The sequence below is a fragment of the Acanthochromis polyacanthus genome, chromosome 23 (assembly GCF_021347895.1).
Source record: "Acanthochromis polyacanthus isolate Apoly-LR-REF ecotype Palm Island chromosome 23, KAUST_Apoly_ChrSc, whole genome shotgun sequence".
Taxonomy (NCBI): Eukaryota; Metazoa; Chordata; class Actinopteri; family Pomacentridae; genus Acanthochromis; species Acanthochromis polyacanthus.
This window is the reverse complement of record NC_067135.1, coordinates 18,145,487-18,165,714: the sequence shown is the minus strand read 5'-3', so window position 1 is coordinate 18,165,714 and position 20,228 is coordinate 18,145,487. Positions and strand designations below refer to the sequence as shown.

Genomic DNA, 20,228 nt, shown 5'->3' with positions numbered 1-20,228 from the left:
GAATATTCCTCGGGATGCTTTCCATTGCTGCCGGATCTTTCTACATCGTTCAGAAACTTCATATAAAAATACCAAAAACCTGGCTAGCATTATGGAATTTTACTTATAAAAGAGTTCCTACGATATAAACTTAAGATTAAATAGCGCAAAGTAGGAATTAAAGGTGTGGTTGTGATAATTTGATGTTCTGTGTATTTGTACTTGAACGCATACACAAGACCTGTCTGACATGTTGGAGTTCAGATTTCGGAACCTAAACGGGGACTTTGAATGCGTCTCACCCGACATGTTTTTTTAAACCCCTCCTCCACAGTCCGTCTTGTTTTCCCTATCTCTGCTCCTCTCACAGTGTTCGGACGGTGCGTTAAGGTGCGGATCCGAGTCCGGCTCTTGGGGAAATCTGAGGAAAGTCAGACGACGTGTACACATCGAAAGGGCAGAATAAACCAATCTCTGTAGAGACGACCGACATTTAACCGCCTTTGTGCAGTTGTCTTGAACGTAAAGTAAAATGGATCCAATGACTCAGTCCGCCCAGATATCATCGTCGCAAGGGTTTGCCGATGGACAAAATTCTGCTGCCAAAGAATCAAAGTTGTCCGGTAAGAAATAGCTGAAGGTTAAGTTAAGTAGCTATTTTTTTATTAATGCGTATTGCTACATCAATAATATATATTATATCTCATATTTCTTTTCATTAACAGATATGTAGTAATGGTTGCATGGGTTAACGTCAAGTCTATAACGCCCCAATTCAACTTAACGTTAGACCTGCAGCCATTACAACACAAAAAGCCCTCTGTCATGTTGTCTGCTCTTGCCTTGTGCCAGGTTGTTTAAACTGCTTTCAGCTATTATGAGAAACACCTGTGATAATGATGTATCCAGACACACCGCTACCAATCATACCCCATGTACCGGAGACGCTAGCTTGCCTCTGGTAGCCGCTGTCGCCGTTATGGCGGTAACTACGCGCAGGACGTATTTTTAATGTCGGTTTTATGTCGCCATACAAATAATAGGGGCACAAGAAGGAGGCAGCACATGAGGCTAGACATTTTACTAAAATGTCTAGCAACACTCAACAACCAAACACAGTTTGTTACTGCGAGTCGCCATAATGCTGAAATGGGCTAATTGTGACATGAGTGGGGTAATTAAAGCGGAATGGTATTAACGCATTTGATGTTAGCCGAATTGAAATGTGTTTCCTGTTGCCTCAAATTTTACCTCACGTTATATTCTACAACCTGGGTAATGTTTGTCGGTAAGTAAAGAAGCATTTTCTGTCACTTTTCATATGAACATTTGCGTTGGCAAAGCGTTGTCTGTGCAAAATGTTGCGATGTTCTGCAGTGCAGATGCATTGTTACTGGGCAACTGCCAATGAAGGGAGGACCTCTTAAAGGCGCATTGCCCTTTTTGTGTCTTCATAATGGGAACCATAACAAAACATCAGATCATAAGAGATTCAGAAAAATGATTCATTTCTACATTTTTGATGCCATCCTTTCCAGATTAGAGGTCTTTTACTTTTTTTTAGTCCTAGACGTACCTACTCGCAAACAATGGAACAGTGTTTTCTCCCAGGGCCTTATTGACTGATTATTGTGTATGAGGGAGTGGCCATCTCTCCATCACTAACTGTGTGTATGTTTGTGTGTTAAGCTGATCTGAATTTCAGCTCCATACCTCAGCCAGCACTGCCAACATGCATCAAAGCCACGTACTGTTAAAGAAAAAGATTGTACGCTTTACAGAATTGCAGCACATGTGATGAAGGGCGGCAGCTGAACATGGCAGGGTGTGGCACATGACGCCTCACTGAGTTTACTTTGTTCTTTGAGTGGATTACCCTAATTAGAGAGCAAAAACTGTGAGAAACCTTCTAGGGTACGGAAGTCATTTGCATTAGAAATGTTTCTCTCCATACTTCCATAATATGCTTAAAAAAGAAGAAATATACAAATTATTATTGGTTTTATTTATGATCGAGCATATAATATGTGTACAGTTATGGACAGTTAGAGAAGATCAGCAGCTGTGAACAAGCTTGGAAATGTTAAGCATGTGTGTTTTAATTTCAGTAAATGTGTGCCTGTAGTATATGTATAGATTAGTGGTTGGTTTGCTTCTGTTAAAAGTTTTTTTGTTTTGTTTTTCAGAACTGTATTTTAAAGGCAGACTCCAGATGGCATGGCTATAAAAATGTTTTTTTCAGCACACTTTCTTTTGCAACATTTCTTGACATATAACAGACGTTGCCTTTCACAAAACTAAGTCATAACAGCATTGCTGAGTCATCTTTAAATATTGGCTTTGGGCCCTCTTTTGGATTCACATTCAGTCCATTTGGATTGTACATCACTTTTAAGAACATTTAGGATGTTCTTAAAAAAAAAAGAAAGAATGACATACAGTTAACAATTAAGTATTTATTAATAAGATAATGTCTTTAGACTGTCTCAGCAGTTATTCTTAAAGACATAACTGCAGTTATTGTGTAATATATTGACACAATTCAAATAATAGCTTTAATTTACTGTAACTAAAGAATGAGCCAGTCGTGTTGTTTATATCAGAGGCGTGTCTTTAAGTCTTATTTTCCGTATTTTAAAGGTTTCTAGCCATATTTTAGTACAGCACTAATTCCATTAGCAAACAGAAAAGATTTACTCTACCATTTTTTAAAAGTCACCTCTGCTCTGCATCTACAGGATGTGCTGATCATGATAAGTTAACATTGATCAAACATTGATCTCATTCCAGAGCATGCATGCAGCGTTATTGACAGACTTTTTCAAGAAAACCCAACAATAGTCTGTTCAATAGGCCAATACTTGATCAGGAAAAAAGAAGCAACATATTTCCATCGCTGTATTGAAAACATACCATGCCAAGACGTCAAAACTGAACCGCGAAGACAGTTCACTTGCCACGAAATGTATCACTTTTTTTTTTTTAAGCTTCTATCTGAGGGCCTGATGTAATTATGTTAGCTATCACATTTGCTAACCTGTAGCTCTTTGAATCCATTGATAAGGTCAGTATGTTTGTCGGTGAGGTGCTATGCCAAATTGCATGTGTTGGTTTTCTTGGTTTGTGTTGGTCTGGCTTTTACAGACAGGCTTTTTGGTGTCGATTTTCTCACCACAACTGCCCGCTATAAGTAAAATATTGCCATATTTTGCTTTGTGCATCTGCTTTTTTGGGTAATTCGTGGACAGTTGGCGAGAGCCCTTGTTTTTTTGCAACCCTGTCTCTTGTTTTGTCACCATCAAAGCTGCGGTTGGCACACCCACTATCCCTGCAGGGAGTGAAGCAGCACCCTGCACACAGCCAACACACACACACTACTCTGCTGTCACACATGAACACGAATCTCAGGAAATACAGCCTATATTAAAACACTGCATTGTTGTAAGTTCAGATACTAATAAAAAGGGGAATAGTAATGTGTTTAACGGCAGGATATTGCGGCACCTTTTGACTGTCGATGCGCTGCGACATTATTTGGCATCACTGCATACTTTGTTTGATAGCTTACTTGAAGATGTGCTATTGGGATTATTACCAGTCTCCTTGCTGCTTTTTCCAACACATTGAGAATTACCATATATGTAGCTTTCCCATTTAGCCCTCAAACCATTTTCTGATGCCCCTCAAAAATTGATAATTAAATTCAGAACGTAAACATGCAGTGATCTGACTTTTGAGCTGTAATTGGCCTAAATACTCGCTGACTTGGATAATCTTTGATCAGGGGCAGCATTAGCCTGTATGCGTGTATATATTTGACCCTAAAATGTTGCTACACTACTGGTTGCTGGTTTTGCATCAAACACGTTGCTGCATTGTTTCGTCAGTATCAGTTAACTCTTATTGTAGGAGCATTCCTCCTAGTAATCTCCACTAGGTTCATCTTTGAGTTGGTGGATGTCACAAATACCAGATACCGTGACCTTTGCCTTTCAAACTTCTGCCTGTAGCTGAGCCAGTTTCACTTGACTTGCACACTGATGACTGACAGTAGTCACTAAGGAAGTGGCACACTTTGAAACGAGGACCTAATTTCACTAACTACATTGCATCAGCTTTTCAGGGGAAGTTAGCCTCGGAATCCATCAGTATCTTACCACATTGTATGCAGCCTCACTATCGGGAACAGTTTAAGAAATCTTTGAGTGAAATATTTTGCACTCAATAACCGACTGTGGTTGCACTCGGCCACATAAGCAGCAATCCCATGCTCACCATTTTGATAGCTGTAGCTCTGTTCATTGTTCCAGCTGTCTGTGCACTCATTTCTTCATAGGCATGGTCGAAAACACCTTTCAAACTTTTCCCCGCTTTGGTATGCTATAATTTTGTTAACACAACTCCAGTTACTTGTCAGCAGTATCCTAAAGTTCTAATTTCCGATCAAATTTGTAGCCATTCACGACCTCTTTGTTGTTCAGTGAAGCCATATTTCAGTTATTTAGATACATCGATCAATGTAGGTGTTGGCTATAAAGCAGCTGAATGTGAAGCACACGAGAAAAGCTTCCAAGAACATGCAGTTCTTTCAGCCTCCCCCTTCTCTCTCTACTCATGTTGCCAGGCTGACCCTCCTCCCTCTGCTCCCTCCTGGAGGGAACTGTACCACTGAGGTTACAGAGGCAATCAGTTAGCCTTCAGGGGTGGACAGTACAGGATAGCTAGAACACCAAGGCAGGCATAGCAGTAGAACCACACTTAGACACAAGGGTGCTAAGCCCACCGAGACAATGCTTACTTTTTTACTCCTACCTGCAAATGACAGATTTAACATACGTGGTGTTTGAGTGCCGACTATAACTGGTTGAAAACAGTATAACCCTTGCTCCAGATATGTCCTACTTGTGCCACTGGTTGAAGATAATGAATATTTTCTTTAGTAAATGACTTTTTGAAGGAAGTAAGCAGTAGTGACAGACCCATATATAATTATCACTAACTCTGTTGTTCCCCTCTGCTCTGCTGAATATTAGACCTGTACTGTGGGCAGAAACGCACCATTGTGATGCTAACGTTGCAGTGTCATGCTTCAAAGATTGTAAATGGGCAATTGTTTACTATTCAGCTTGTTCACTGCAACCCAACACACTGATCTAATATGCCTTTTCCTGATTTTTACCAATTTCTATTCTGGTTTGACAGTTGTAAATCACAATGTCCTTTATTTTCCTTCTCTGCTGTGTTCAAAACATTGTCACATGTACTTAAGTCATGTGCAGCTTAAGATGTTTAAGATTTTGTTTGTTTTACTTCCACAGCTTCTTATCAGATTCCAAAAGGCTTCAGTGCATTAAACATTTATTTTAATCGCATGCAATATTGTTTTGACCTGACCTGATTTGCTAATGTTGCAGGTTGTTCATTTTGATGTGCGTAGCAAAGTGATTGTTAGTTAATTACATATTTCTTTTCGAAGCTGTTGAGCATTTTTCTTTCAGCCTGCTTAACTACCCTCACCGGTTATCCTCAGATGGATGTGGGCAGACACAGGATTTGGAGCTTGCACTCCGATTAAAAAGTGAAGGTGTGGCGCGTTGAGATGCTGACACTAGCATGAATCTGAGAGAAGGAATGCCGCACCACAGGCACACACCAACACCAACCTGCCCAGCCAGTACAAACTGAGATTAACTGAAGGGAAACGCCACACCTCACGTTTACACATCAGCAATCCTTTCCCATGAAGTATTTTTCTCCTGACATTCCCAACCTGTCTGATGACATAAAGGAATGAGGCGTGAGCTCTGAATGGGTTCTTCTTTTCCACGATGCAGGCTGTATTTAGAACGCAAGATGTAATGTCCTCAAACTTCTTTCATTATGTTCAAACTAAGTGGACCCAAAAATTACAGAATATGCCTCACTGTCCAGATAAACTCTCATTCAGATGCAGGAGCTTTGAGAGCAGGCCTGGCTCACAGTTTGAAACCAAGGTGTCAGATATGTCGGAGTCATGGCTCTCTGCAGCCCTGTCAAGTACTTGTACACGAATCTGGGGAAACCGTTGAAACACAAAAGGCAACTAACATAAGTTTAACACATTGTGCACATATTAAGTGTTTATCCCAACTTTGCTGAAGAGTCGCGAAGGGTGGACCCGAATATCCGAATATTTGGTGGTAGTATCCAAATGCCGCTGCCGAGTAGCTGCTTCACCGTCATCACACAGACCTACCAAATCTGATGTCATGCTTCACTTTGCCAGTGTTTGTAAACAAGACAAAATGCCAAAGACGGAGATATCCATGGTAATGCTAATGTTGTCAGACTTCGTTATTAATTGTGCCCAAATATCCGGAGTCCAGAAATTGCTATTCGGACCAATCCTAGATTCGCAGTAGACTGCTAGGAGTTGCAAATTTCAGGAAGAGTACCACCTAAGGATGAGAAACCAGTGCAGAAAGCTTGTATATGTATTTTTAATACTTGTTTTATACAGTTCGTTATCGTAATACTTAGGGCTGGGCGATATGACGATAGATATCGCCTGGACGACAGAAAATGTCTATTGTTTTATGTGAAGATCCTATAGTTTATATCGCAGTGTCGCAAAACACGCTTTACGGCAGTATTTTACGTCACCGACATGCCTTACGGCAAGCCCATGCACGCGGCTAAAACATAAACAGCTATGGAGGAAGACGGTGGACTCGACTCAGAAGAACAATCTAAACAACAAGATGACGAACAACCAGCTCAAACTGACGAGCTTGTACCTAAAAGAGGGAGAACTTCTGTCATATGGCAGTGATTTGGATTTAAAAAGACCGACAAGGATCAGACTACCGTACTTTGTAAGGTATGCGTGATGTATATCATATCGGGATATAAAATAAGCTATATCGGGATATAAAATTTTGGTCATCTCGCCCAGCCCTAGTTATACTGTGTTGTTTTTGGGTTTTTTGTTTTGTTTTTCGGAAGTGCCAACAAAATTTCATTGCAGAAATACAGTGACGGTAAATATCCTTGATTCCTTGAAGCTCTTCCAAACCAAGTGTCAAGCGTATAAATTTGAAGGTTTAGAAGAGTTTCAACTAGCTAGTTTTGCAGTATCTGCCGTAAGCACAATGTGATATTACCCAGTTTCACAACAACCCTCTTGTAGTAAACTGTGCATACTCTGTTGTTACACAAGCCTAATGGAGCCTAATGGAAATCTACATTTCTATTTGTTTCACGTATTAGATAGACCAGGCTTGCTGTCTTCTCATCATCCCAAACAGATTACATGTTTTCATCTGCTGCTTCTTTTCATGTCTCCAATGGAGGCTTGAGTGGCCAGTCAGTCTCATAACTTTATGATTTATTTGCATTTGTCGGTATGTTGCACATCCAACCGAAGCAGAAAATTCACCTTTCTTTTATATTTCCTTCATTTCCACTCAGGTTTAATATGTTCAAATTGCAAAATCACAAAAACTGTAAGCTTCTTAAACTTGAAAATCTTTAAAACAGTGCCAACCCAAAAACTATGTGGACAAAGGTATTGGACTGGGCTGTCTAACACTTTTGACACTTGTGGCAGAAGTGAGTGAGCGTGTATGTACGATGTTTGTTTCCTTCTGGTTTCTAGAATTCCAGCACAGGCAGTACTCTGAAGTACTAAAGAAGAAGTGTTGGTCTTTTGGTTGTTGTCATTTTGTGGAGAGCACTTCAGTATGTCCATAGCAGCAGCTACAGCAATGATTTGTCAGCTTCTTAAGTTAATGGTCTTGGTTTTTGCCTGTATAGCAAATATAAGTGCATGCGTTAAAGTCATTGTCGGTTTACTGATGTAAACGATGAAGGCCAATGCATGGGGCATCACTGTTAACATTTGTATTTTCTGGTCTTTTTTTTTTTTTGAAGTAGTTCTTGTATAGCATGTAGAGTTGTTAAGGCTGGATAAGTAAACTCTTGTTTTCTCTTGATTTGAATGCCTTTATTCAAATGGGTGCAGTTTCCAGGACTTATTTTTTTCTTCGAAGATGATCATTGTTATGTCCTTTTTATTTTTTCAGATTCCTTTCTTTCCTCTTCGCCTGTATCTCTCATTCAGTCTCCTCAAGGCAAGTGTATGGTTCTCTTACGCTGCTCGCCTGCTCTCTCCTTCTGTCCTGTACTCTCTCGCTGGCCTGCTGCTGTACTGCTCTACTTCATTTCTCTTTCTAGTGCCCCTCTCCTGCTCGTAAGAGTCCAGTAGAAAATAGAGCGATCCTGCAAAAACCAATAAACAGTCCAGTGAAGTTCATTCCTAACCTCTGCTTCTTCCCTACCTCGACCGGTCTTAACCCACCCCTCCTCCTTCAAACCTTGTCATGCTGTTCCATCTGTTTAACACTGCTGACCCTCAATTGCTGCTTTAATTGTAAGTTAGCCAAGCAGCAAAGTGCCTCCTGTTTTCAGTGACATATGGCACTGGTAATTTTCTTTGCCACTCCCCCAGCTCTTCTGCAACTTGAGTTGAAACCTTTGTAGTTCATGCCCTAAATAGCCAACTTGACCTATTGGCAGGTTTTCTTGTACGTTTATTGTGAGGGCAGCAGGAAGTGTATCTATTCATAGTCATAGCCTGAGCAGCTGAAGCGCTACCATCAGAGATTCTACATATATTTAGACATTGTACAGTTTGCATTTGAAGTGATCAAACAAATTGCCATGAACCGCCAGCAGTTAGTGCCTTAAATCAGATTCCCTCTGTCTAAGTTACTGCTAGTTTTTCTAACCCTACCTGCACAGACTTGACAAAAACAAAGAATTCCACTTAGAAATCCTTGCCTCTGCAGCTGGTCCATTTCAGTCTTTATACTGCCTGCTAGTTGAGATTTATTTAGGTCAGCATCACTCACTGCAGGTTCAAGATAATCCCAAGATTGCCACCTTATTTTAAGAAAGCTGAGAAGTTCAAGTTCACATTGTGCGCACAAGAGCAGAAGCCTAAAAATGGCTGTGGTTGGTGTCCCGGGGGGATGATCCTACCTTCCTGCTGCCCTAGTATCGGAACCCTCCCCCCCAACCCTAGAAACAACTGAGTCCCGGAGGATGAGTGGCACTGGAGATATCATCCATCGCCCAGTGGCCTGGGCCTGCCATTGCCTGTAGCTGCTCATGCACCCTCCACCCCACTATCTGCTTATGGCTGTGTAGGCTTTGTGCATGTGTCATATCATTGCTTAAGCATTAAAAGTAGGTTTTCTTTAAGCAGTTTTGCTCCCTTTTTTTCAGATTCTTTTTGACCTGTGGTTTTTAGCAAAGTTAGAGTTCTGTACTTGAGTGAATACTGTGAAAGTAGTGAAAAATACTAGTCGTAGATTAGGGTAGAGTAGTTGGTAACATAAGCCACAAATTAGTCGCATATTGTTTTCACACAGACGCATCCAACCTGTTTACTCTGAAGTTACGAAATAGCATGACTGTGCCCTGTGGAATTTCAATCTTGACTGATTCAGTTGCTTATCTAAATTCTGATCTGGCTTTAAATTTCAATATTAAACCACTAAGTTAATGATTAAGATGGAAAATGTTGTGATTGTTGAACTTAAGACTATTTGGGATATATGAAACTTTAACAAAGAAGACATTAGTGACAAAGTAAACTAGTTATGTGACAAACACAGTTGAGCCACTTGAAATATTTCATTTTGGACTCAACAGATTGTAATTACTGATGTTTTCTTAGTTCATAATCACTTGGCATAGCTTTAAAATGTCATGTCCAATGCTACACCACTCAACCAAAATAGGGATTGAGATCCCCGCATTTCCTGATGAAGATGATGTAATATGATGGGGATAAATGATCAGGCTAAATTGACTTTGAATAGAGATTATTTTGTCAAACATAGGATTACAAAGTTTTTCCTCGATGAAGGAGAGATTTCTACTGTCAGTATTAAATGTTTCAGTTCTACTAAACTCAATGTTACTGTTGACAGGATGTTACATAAATCAGATGTAGAAAGATACTGAAGCCTAATTTGACAGATGATACATGACCTGTGGCTTATTAATGTGCAAAGTCAACAGATTTGTCTGAACCCTGTTTATAGAGCCACTTGTGGCTTATAATGCCACCGTAAGTAGTTTAGGTTCTAACAAAGTAGCCCAAGAGCTGATATCAGTGGATGTGCTCTCACAGCACTGGATGTTTAGAAATTTGTTTACTAGTACAGAGCCAAAGGACTGCAACGCTTTTGGTGAGATGGAAAGTCCATTCATGGGGCCTGCTTTGAACAAGGCATTGTATTGTGGCGCGGGGGAGGTGGCAGTCCTATCCAAGACAAAGTGGACTAGTCATTTGGGCAGCAATGGAAAATGTCTGCGTCTGTACAGTGGGCAGAGAGGAGAGAGGTTGTGCTGACAATGCAGCTAAGAACCCAAGGTTCATCTGGAATAAGAGAAATCTGGGATTTGCATTAACTACACAAAACTGATCAATCTCCAGTTACCTTTTTAAAAGTGCTTGCTGGGTTAAAGTCATTAGGTCACAGCGGTCAGCATTCACAGATTAAACTGGGCAGCTGATGTTCATTTCCTAATATAGCTGCCAGTTCCCTGTCATCATTGTCTGAAGTTGGATGGTTGAAAATGACTTAGAAGATCGTTGGTGCTGAAGGAGATCATACGATTGTTGGAACAATCTTTGGAAGTCGGTGGCATCCAATATTGCCATGTGTCACATGATCTGAAAGCATAGGTCTTGTCATTATAGTGACAGCTGTGTGGCTGAGTATTGGTAATGTTTCAGTAACATAATTATCCACACAAGAGCAGTTAATTTTGTATTTTTTTATCAAAACATTCCATAATTGTGACAATGCTACAATAGGTATTTAACAAAGATTAATTATTTAGCAGGTAACTGTCTACGACAAAGAATGCACCTGTCTTTCCCTCTTTCCACCAGATAATGCATCTATATTTGGTACATTTACAAGGACAATATATCATTAAAAAATTACATTTGAGAATAACTAAACTCAAAGTGAGCTTTTTCTGTCGACTGTATATAAATGATGGTCATAGCCTCTGGAGCTTAAAAGATAAGCCAATGAAAAAGCGTCTTAAAATCGTATTCCCTTTAATAGCCACAAGTCGTCCTTACAGAATGAGAGTCAAATAGCGTATGTCCAGTGTCACAACACTAAGACAATGACAGACAAATCCAAACTTGAAATTTAAAATGGTTTTGCAATGGATTCGATAGCAAAAAACATTCCATATTAGGTACCAGAGGGTCAGTGACGGTTTTTTGTTGCTAGTGGTTTCCTTCTATTTAATGTTGAAGAGCACAGGGTGCACTTGGTTTGCTCAATCTATTAGAGATGAGTTATGAATACCCATATAATATAGTAATCCAGATAGCTCACATTGTCAACTGACTGGTTTTGAATTCCTTTTTTAGTTTTGGTTTTGTAATAGATAGGAATTGCAAAAGCTGATTGTGATCTACCTACCAATGAAGTGCTACTGTTTCAAATCTAATGCTGATTCATTTCCAAACTGCCAAATGAGGTGGTAGAGCAGAGTAGGCCTGCTATTGTTGTAACTTAAAAGGGAAAATTCTGCATATTAACATTGACTGTAACATGTCATCAACCATTATTAAATATAATTTTCAGACTGTACAAGAAAGGCATTGCGGAGTATTTTTATCTTGACCTTTTTCTTGTTCTTGAAATTCCTTTTAAAATCTCAACCCTGCTTTTTTCTTCAGTGTTGTATCATTTGTGGTTTTCTGTGTTAGAGGTATCTCTGGTCACTATTAGAAGCTCTTATATTGTTGCTAGGACAGTTATGTGAGTGTTACTATGTAAACTTAATGACTTCAACCATTGTATTGAGGTACAAAGAGTGGTTATATTATCTGTTTAAAAGAAATTTGAAAAATAAGGCCTTCTATACATAACCAAAACATTGTTGGTGCTGAAGGTAGAGCACAAACTACAAAAAGCCAAGAGAACGGTTGATACCACTGAATGTATGAATCAACAGAATTTTGCTGCATGTGTGTCGAAAACAGTTGCCATATCAAAACTTTACAAATATATCAGTGAGTGAAGAATGTATTTAAGAAGAACTATTTAGCTTTTTCTGAGAAAATGAGTAGGGTTCACAAACAAGCCATCACTATCAAAAAGAAACCGTTCAAGTCTGCAAGTGTATAGCAAGTTATATACAACTGCTATACAAACTGCAGCTAGCGTGCATTATCACCATAGCAACACATGGTGATTTATAAGTATCAGTGAGATTTTTTTCTTCTGCTTCATTTGTTCACGCGAATAATTAAGCTGCCACACTGAGTGCTGCTTAATGGTTACTTTGCAAAGTAGTTAAGAGCAGCATGCAAAAAGTGAAGATACCATCATTATATGAATCTGCCTTACATCCCATGATGCAGTGCATGAATGCTTGGGCTGCTACGTTAAGGCCTCGCTAAATAATAATAGTAGTGCATGGGAGTTTAGTGTGTGTGATTTTTATGACTTCCCCTCCTTTTCCCTCTTCGCTGTCGTTCTTCATGCATGGCGTTGCAGACAAAAGAGTGGTCCTGGGCTCTGACAAGCCCTGTGAAGGTGTCGCAACATCTCTTCGGTTTCCTTCTCAACCGGGTTCATTCTCCCCCGGTAATTATGGGAGTGAAGCAGGACCACCGGATGAACAACCAGATTCACCAGTAAAGACATCTCCTGTTTCAGAGCGAATAAAGGCGCTGGAAGCTCTTGCTGCCAAAAAGAAAGAACCGGATTTTCGAAGCGATGGAGGTTTCTCTCACTTCAGGGACCGCCACCATGACAAGTCTTTCACGGAGACCCCAAAATTCCCCACTGAGACCCCAAAATTCCCCACTGAGACCCCAAAATTCCCCACTGAGACCACAAAATCTCCCACTGAGACCACAAAATCTCCCACCGAGATGCAAAAGTCCCTCAATGAGAAAATTCTTCCAACTGTCCAGAAAAGGGGAGGTTCTGCTGATCAGGAGTCGCCAGAATCCCCATTTGAAGTTCTTGGAGATTTGAGGCAAGTAAACGAGTTTGAAGAAACAGAAGAGTGGATGAAGGCTCATTTACCTCCTGTGCTGGACTTTGATGCTGTTGATTTAATTAAAAGCACTGGCAACACTACATCAAAAGAGAAGGAGACAGACATGGTTGTACCTGATGCCCCCACTGCCTTTGCTGGTGTCCCCGATGCTTTCATGGATTCTCCTGTTGAAGCTCCAAAACTGAAAGATGAGTTCAGTGTTGCAAAGAAGCAGCCAAGTGTTGAGGAGGAGTTTGACATTAGCTTTTTGCCAACAGCTTATATGTGGGATCAGCAAGAAAAATCCGGTGTCCAGGCTCCATCAAATCTTGAGTCAGTGATTCCATCTTCACCTGCACCTCCTGAAGGCTTTGGCTCCCCATCTCCTCCATTCTCTCCTCCAGCTGGCACTGATGCTACGCAGAATGAGAAGAAAGCCACTTGGGCTGGAGATTTGGAGCCACCAGAGGCAAGTGAAGCAGACAGCTCAGGGGAATCGGATGATACTGTAATAGAAGATGGTATCGGTGCTCCTGCATTGGCCCACCCTCCATCTTCTGATTCATTAGTTTCAAAAGATCCCACCGCTTCTGGCTCTGCAGCTCCTGATCTTCCCACTGCAGAAAAGGAGACCCCTCCTGTAAAGTCAGAGAGGAAGCTAATGCAGGTACCAACAATCAATGTTATTGAGACGGATGAGCCAAATTACAGTGAAGAGGAGATGGAAATGGAGCCCGAGGAAGATGAGGATTATGAAGTTGTCAAAGACCCAGCCAGAGAGGCTCCAAAAGTCTCAGAACCTGAACTAGATGACAGTAAAACTGAGCCACCAAAGACACGGCCCTTAGAAACTGAATTTATGGAAGGCTACTCTCCTCCATCCTCACCAGTGGACTCTGACACTGAATACTCTCCCAAGCACAAGATCCTTAAATCTATTCCAGAAACAGACCATCAGGACTCTGCATCAAAATCCATCCCAAATGACTTGAAGGACTCAGGATCAGATTTATCGCAAGCACCGTCAGATGCATCACAGACTTCATCAAATAAAGTAAATGATGAACCCTCCCATTTTAAAGGCACAAATGAAGAAGTGGACTTCCCAGACAATGACGACGAGTGGTCAGATGAAGCCCAAGATATCTTGGTCAAACCTTGCAAGACTGAACCAGGTCCTTGCATCCAATCCAAAGTGGATGAAAAGTGCAATACATATACAAAAGACATCTATATTTCCAAAACTAGCTTCATGCAGGATGACATATATGATAGGCAGTCATTTGATTATGATTATGATGCATCCTCTCCCTTGGATGACATTGATGATAATGGGCTAAACAATGCCAAGGACCAGCTATATTCTGATCCTTCTCAAATCCGCATTGCAACACTCCATGACAGCACTGCACAAAGTGACGTTCTCAAGGACAGTCATGGCCTGGATGGTATCACTTCACTGAATGATGATGAAGCCCCCCCCAAATCAGTTGTTAAGCCATCTCTGAGAGAGTATCCCCAAGACCTTTATTCCTCTTTCCAAGGCGAAACACCAAGCACCACCACTGAGCAAGAGTTTAATAAGAAAATGATCGCCGATACTGTTCCAGATAACACGGCAAAGACCCTTACATCACAGAAACCCGGCTCTAACATCCAGCAGGATACTAAGGCAGAGCCCCAAAATGGCTCAGTTTCTGAACCTACGGATAGTTTTGTGGACTTCATGCGCGAGTGCCTGAAATCAAGGCAGGATGACGAACCTGATGATGTGCGCCAGGGTGTTCCCTCAAAGAGTGATCCCTGCAAAACTGGAATGCCTCTTTCCCAATCCACTCCAACCATGGTGATGGATCTTGAACAAGAACAACTTACTATCAGTGCCCTCAAAGAGCTGGGAAGCAGTCAAGAGGAAGAAGACGAGGAGGCAATGAACCTCCTTTCAAACCAGGACCCTGTGAACCCCTATGCTGCACCTATACAGCATTCTTCCTATACCTCAGTTTCTAATCCAGAAAGTTCCCAAAGCAACCGTGTGTTCGACGGCTCATATTCCAAAGAGGTAGATGCCATCGATGAATGGGTGGCTGAAGCCTATCATCTTGCTGAGCATGTCTTGACAGCAATACTAACCCACTTATCAGGTAATAACTTTTCTTCTGGGCAGTAGGCCTGCTATCTTCATGCAATCCTCTCAGCAAGACCTCTTTACTCACTTGGACTTTGTACATACCTGCACCTTTTCAATACATGTTTCTGTTTTTAGATTTTTCGAAGCTTTACGAACCTTTTTTCAGCCATTTTTCTTTGGATCTGTGAAGTGTAGCCTGCTCTTAGTTGCCTTTTGTTGTTACAGGTCAGCAAAGAGTTACAGCCAGTCGCTGTGAAACAAAATTTTGATGAGCACATTGTAGGTTTTAGAAAAACATGAAAAAAACAGTAAGTGTGTTAGTGCCGATTGATTAAAAAAAAGTCATCCTATGACAGATTTTTAAACTCATTAGTCTCCTCTTTCTAATCCAATTCCTCACTTCGACTTCCTCTCATACCGTTTGTCTTGTGGCCAGTCAAGCCAAAGTCACATTATTATGATGAAATGGGCCAGAATGATAGGGCGAAACAGAAATGTGCTTCTGTTTCTTGTTACTTGAATATTTCATGATAAGCAGACATCTGTCAACAATAATCGCTGGCAATTTATCTTTTATTACTGTATATTTATCTTTTTCCATTATGCTCTTTTTTTCTTCAAGGTACAAATTACATCATTTACTGGCAATATTTTACTGATTGTCTTTTTAATTTTTTTTATTTTTATTAATACACAGGGTTTCTGCAGGGCATTAAAAAGCATTCATAATCATTAAGTTGATTTTGCGAAAATTAAAGCCTTAAATGGTATTAAAAATCATTAAGTTTGACTTTCAGGGGCAATAAAAATTGTTTTTGCAATTTGCAAGAAAATATTTGGCAATAATATGTAATTATAGACTGCGATTCGTCAGATATGTGCATCTGCGTAAACGGGCCGAACCATTGCAATATTTGTTCCAGTGGTTGGGAGCTATTGCCAAAAACTGCATGTTTTTAAAGTGGCTGGCAGGCTGGACCAGGTGGAGGAGAGCTGGGAAATGTGGGAAACGCAAATTCCAGCAAAAATGGCTCGAAAACGTGGATTTCAGAGAATCCCGTGGGTGGTTTCTGAATCCAGAAATAGTGCAATGTAGGGACAGTTTTCGTATAAAAATAATCTTTTACAAAAAACAAGCCTGTGTAGTTTGTTGAGTTCAAGGTTGTAGCATTAAAATTTTTACAGTATAGCATTAATATTGCATTAAAAAGCATTAAATTTGACTGGTTGATTACTGCAGAAACCCTGATACAGCCCAATTACAAAGTTTAGAGCTGTTGGAGCTTTATTTTCTTTTGATTCAGCTGATTTTCTGAACATTGGCATGCATTAGCACGACCAGTCCTTTGAAGGCATGATAGCACATGTGTAGGTTCAGAGGCCTAAAAGCCTTCAGGTATTTGAAGCAGGCGTTTTCACATCAGAATACCTAAATGACTGTCAAACTAATGAATACTAGAGGCAGATCCGCTGGAAGAGATGCACCTCTTAATGTTCAGGGACACACCCTTGGGGCTTACTTTAATGCGAAATGGCATTTCATTGATTGCGATAACAGTCATTGGATGGGACACTGCTGGCTTCTAGCTAAATTTGGAACTGTAATACAGAAAAACAATCTTTCCAAAGTTGTAGGTGTAAGGACTGCAATTGTCACAGATTTTATTCTCGTCACCAAACTGCATTGTATGCTTCATGGACACTAAGGCTGCATATGATCTAGTGTTCCCTTCACTCCATTTGAGCGTCTGACCCTCTCCCTGCCCTCTGTCCTTTACAGCTCGGCAGTGGTCCTCTGACAGTGAGTCGGGGAGGGTTTAAATATGGTGGAGAAGTGTTGGCTTGCAAGAACCTTGCAAGTCACGCAGCACAGTCAATCCCCAGGGTCAGATTTCTGCCTTGATGTAACTTTCCACAGCACATTTGGTAAAGACCAAAGCATGATGAAAAAGGCACGGTGCAGGAAATCAAAGCGACTGCACATTTACAGGTCACCCGCGTGAAAACTGTTTTGGTTTGATAATCTGTACTCAGGTTATAGCAAGATGTCATCCTGGGAAATTCGTTTTCTGTCGGGTCACTTGTCGTATTTTCCTCTCTACGTACAGGACTAATCATCCACCTAATTCTAAAATCTGTGAAAAAGCTGCTTTAAATCAGCCTGTTTCCATAAAAACTCTGGCAGCTATTGTGTATACTCTTGATTAGAAGTTGACCAGAGCAAGGGCAAAGTACTGGAACATATTGCATATCAGGAGTTACATCAGATAGTTGTGCTGTACCCTCCCCTCCTCTGCAAACACGATCTCCATTCCCCACACATACACACAGAGGCTGGTATGCAGACTGCAGTCTCACACTCACTCGTATGTCTGCATGTGTTGCATACCTTTACCTAGAGCTGGCACACCACATCATCCACATCACACCAGAAACAAAGGAATAGTGTGCATCTGGAGGCATAAAGGAAATGTCAGGTTTCCTTAAAGTTAAAGTTATAATAATTATTGTCCAATTAGGCTTTTCAGCAGTGCAAATCCTTTGTTTGCCAACTGTGATAATAATTAAATTGAGTTTTGGAGAGGAAGCTTTTTCTTGTCATGTTCTGCAGAGGAACCTGTGCTGTTCAGTCCTACCCCACCAACAACAAGCCTGTGCTATTTTAGTGCTTCTCTGCAGTGTGACTCCACAGCTCAGTACATTCAGCAGGGCTAGGTGAGCTGGTTTCCCTGGGTGCACCTATTTTCATGCTGTATATGCTCAGCTTGTCGTCAAAGAACTCTGCTTTTGAACAAACTCTCAAACTGTGTATCAGATAATGCTTGCCAAAAAAGGGTTGTTCGAGGGCAGGGGTCGGCAACCCGCGGCTCCGGAGCCGCATGCGGCTCTTTCAGCCCTCTGTTGTGGCTCCCTGTAACTTTGGAAAATACATTGTTCTGCCTTTCAGGCGCGTTTCAATGCATTTTAATATAGAGAATTGTATTGTGAAATTACCGCTCTTACTTTGACGTGTCACTCCACCGGATATGCTGTGCCTGTGACATGAGAGCGCAAAGCTGATGCAGAGAGACAACACGGAGCTTCCGATTCCCACACGTTTCATGCCTTTTTTAAAATTTTACTCCTGGATAAGCAACGCCTGTAGTTTCACATCGTTTTGTACTCAAGAATGGCAAGCCTGTATATTAAAGCTCCACTCCAAGAAAGACACGTCTTTGAGTCAAAAGTACTCATGATAGGGTAATACACGTTACTCGCAAGAACACGGCTGGATGTCACATCCAGGCAGCAGGTCAGAGAGTCAGAGGAGTGTCGTCTTGGAAAAATAGGACAGCGACTTGCCGGAGAAAAGTTATTAGCTTAAGATAAATAGATATAGATTTTACAAGTTAAATAGACATTCGCAAAATATTGATTTCCAGCTAACATTATGCAACATATGAGGCCCAGGAGCAAAAATGACATTAACCAAGTAAGATAAATATTAGTGGAAGGACACAATTAAAAAATGAATCTATCTAATTAGAGGCTTTCTAATTAAGTAATCACGACTGATTAACAAGGGCATAGAGGTAAAAAAAAAAAAAAAAACGATAGATGCAGCGTTGTCTTCATTTTAAATGCCAAAAGGATTTTGCGGCTCCCGGTGTTTTCTTTTCTGTGGGAAACGGGTCGAAATGGCTCTTTGAGTGTTAAAGGTTGCCGACCCCTGTTCTAGGGGTTAGTTGTAATCCCACTATGGATGGAGTTCAACAGCAAGTAAAACATTTGACGAATTATAGAATATTGCGTAGTAGAAGAGAAATACTTCATTTATTCCTGAGGGGAAAATGCAGTGACACAGGTGAATGGCTGAGGCTGGACAGGAAGCAAAGAACTTTGTATTTTGCAGTTGTTTCATTCACGTTAGAAAACATTGCATAGTCGGTGAGTGAAAACGTTGGATATAAAAATCACACAGTGCCTGCTAGCTTTAAAGACTGTCTCTGCTCGTTGATCGACAGCAACTGGTGCACTGCCAAAACGTTATGGGTGGAACTTGCCTCCTGGTGAGGACTTCTGTAAGTAATTGTTTGGATCATAGGGCATTCCATACCAAAGAGTTCTCGTTCTGAGCCAAGTTTTGCATACTGAACAGGTTGGAGCAAAGACGTAGACCCTACACCCATAATCATTAATGCTTTTCTTTTTTGCCAACAAAATGCCGGGGAGAGAGGCAAAGAGGCTAACTGAAAAGTGAAAGGCTCAGATAAAGTATAATTTACCAGCTGAACCTGTTCCAAATGCCACACTTGTTGTCAAGGTTTCAAAGAGTAGCAGCCAGTTTGTGTTCTGATTTGTTTGAAGACTAGTTGCCTGTAATGCTTTGTTTGCTAGGGATGTTTGTTTTTTTTTTTTTAGCTAGGAGCAATGGCTTCTGTCAGGAATTGTAACTGGAAAAAATAGAAAAGACACTGCGAGGTTTGAATGAGCATACTGGCTTGTTACTTGAAATATCGTTATTGCTAATTATACTCTGGAACAGTTCCTATTTTGCGCTGCCCTTAAATCTGGAGAGCAGGCTGCACTTTAAAAAAAACATATTCATACATGTCATCTGTCCATGTCTGAATACAAAAGTGGTTAAAGCTGTTCTGACGGCCACATTTAAAGCCCACCATGGCGGAGACCACTGTTACACTTTGACTACCTGCTCAGTGTGAGGATTTACATGAAGGTTTCAGCTGAGAGCAAACAGTCGTGAATGATCACTGATGGGATTAGGTTTGATTATGTTTAGCGTGATTATGATCTGTGTGCTAATGCATCTTCTTTGAGACTGCATCAGTAATGACTTTAAGCATCTGAAATGAATTGTTACAGAACATGTGATTTTTTTTTTTTTTTTGTTTTGTGAAAACTTGTGTTGATGCAGTTCTTTAAAGCAATACTCAAAGTAAACTGCTAATAGAGGTCTCACTAAGACCATGACAAGATTACATCAGTCCAGTTCTCATTAGCTTCCTGGTTGTCAAAGATATGAGTTTAACTTTTCACTGCTGGTTTA

General features: G+C 40.7%; 1 protein-coding gene across 3 annotated transcripts in view; it reads left to right on the top strand.

The window, feature by feature from the left end:
- Positions 1–292: 292 nt before the first annotated feature.
- Positions 293–20,228, top strand: part of rtn3 (reticulon 3) — a 35,958-nt gene continuing 16,022 nt past the window's right edge. Inside the window, exons 1-3 of one of the 3 annotated variants that reach the window (XM_051944035.1) lie at positions 293–602; positions 8,043–8,090; positions 12,561–15,194. In XM_051944035.1, coding sequence (XP_051799995.1) covers positions 512–602; positions 8,043–8,090; positions 12,561–15,194 — 2,773 coding nt within the window. In that variant the 5' untranslated portion in view covers positions 293–511. The remainder of the gene's footprint in view (positions 603–8,042; positions 8,091–12,560; positions 15,195–20,228) is intronic. The other 2 variants (XM_022196421.2, XM_022196422.2) reach the window with 2 other exon arrangements.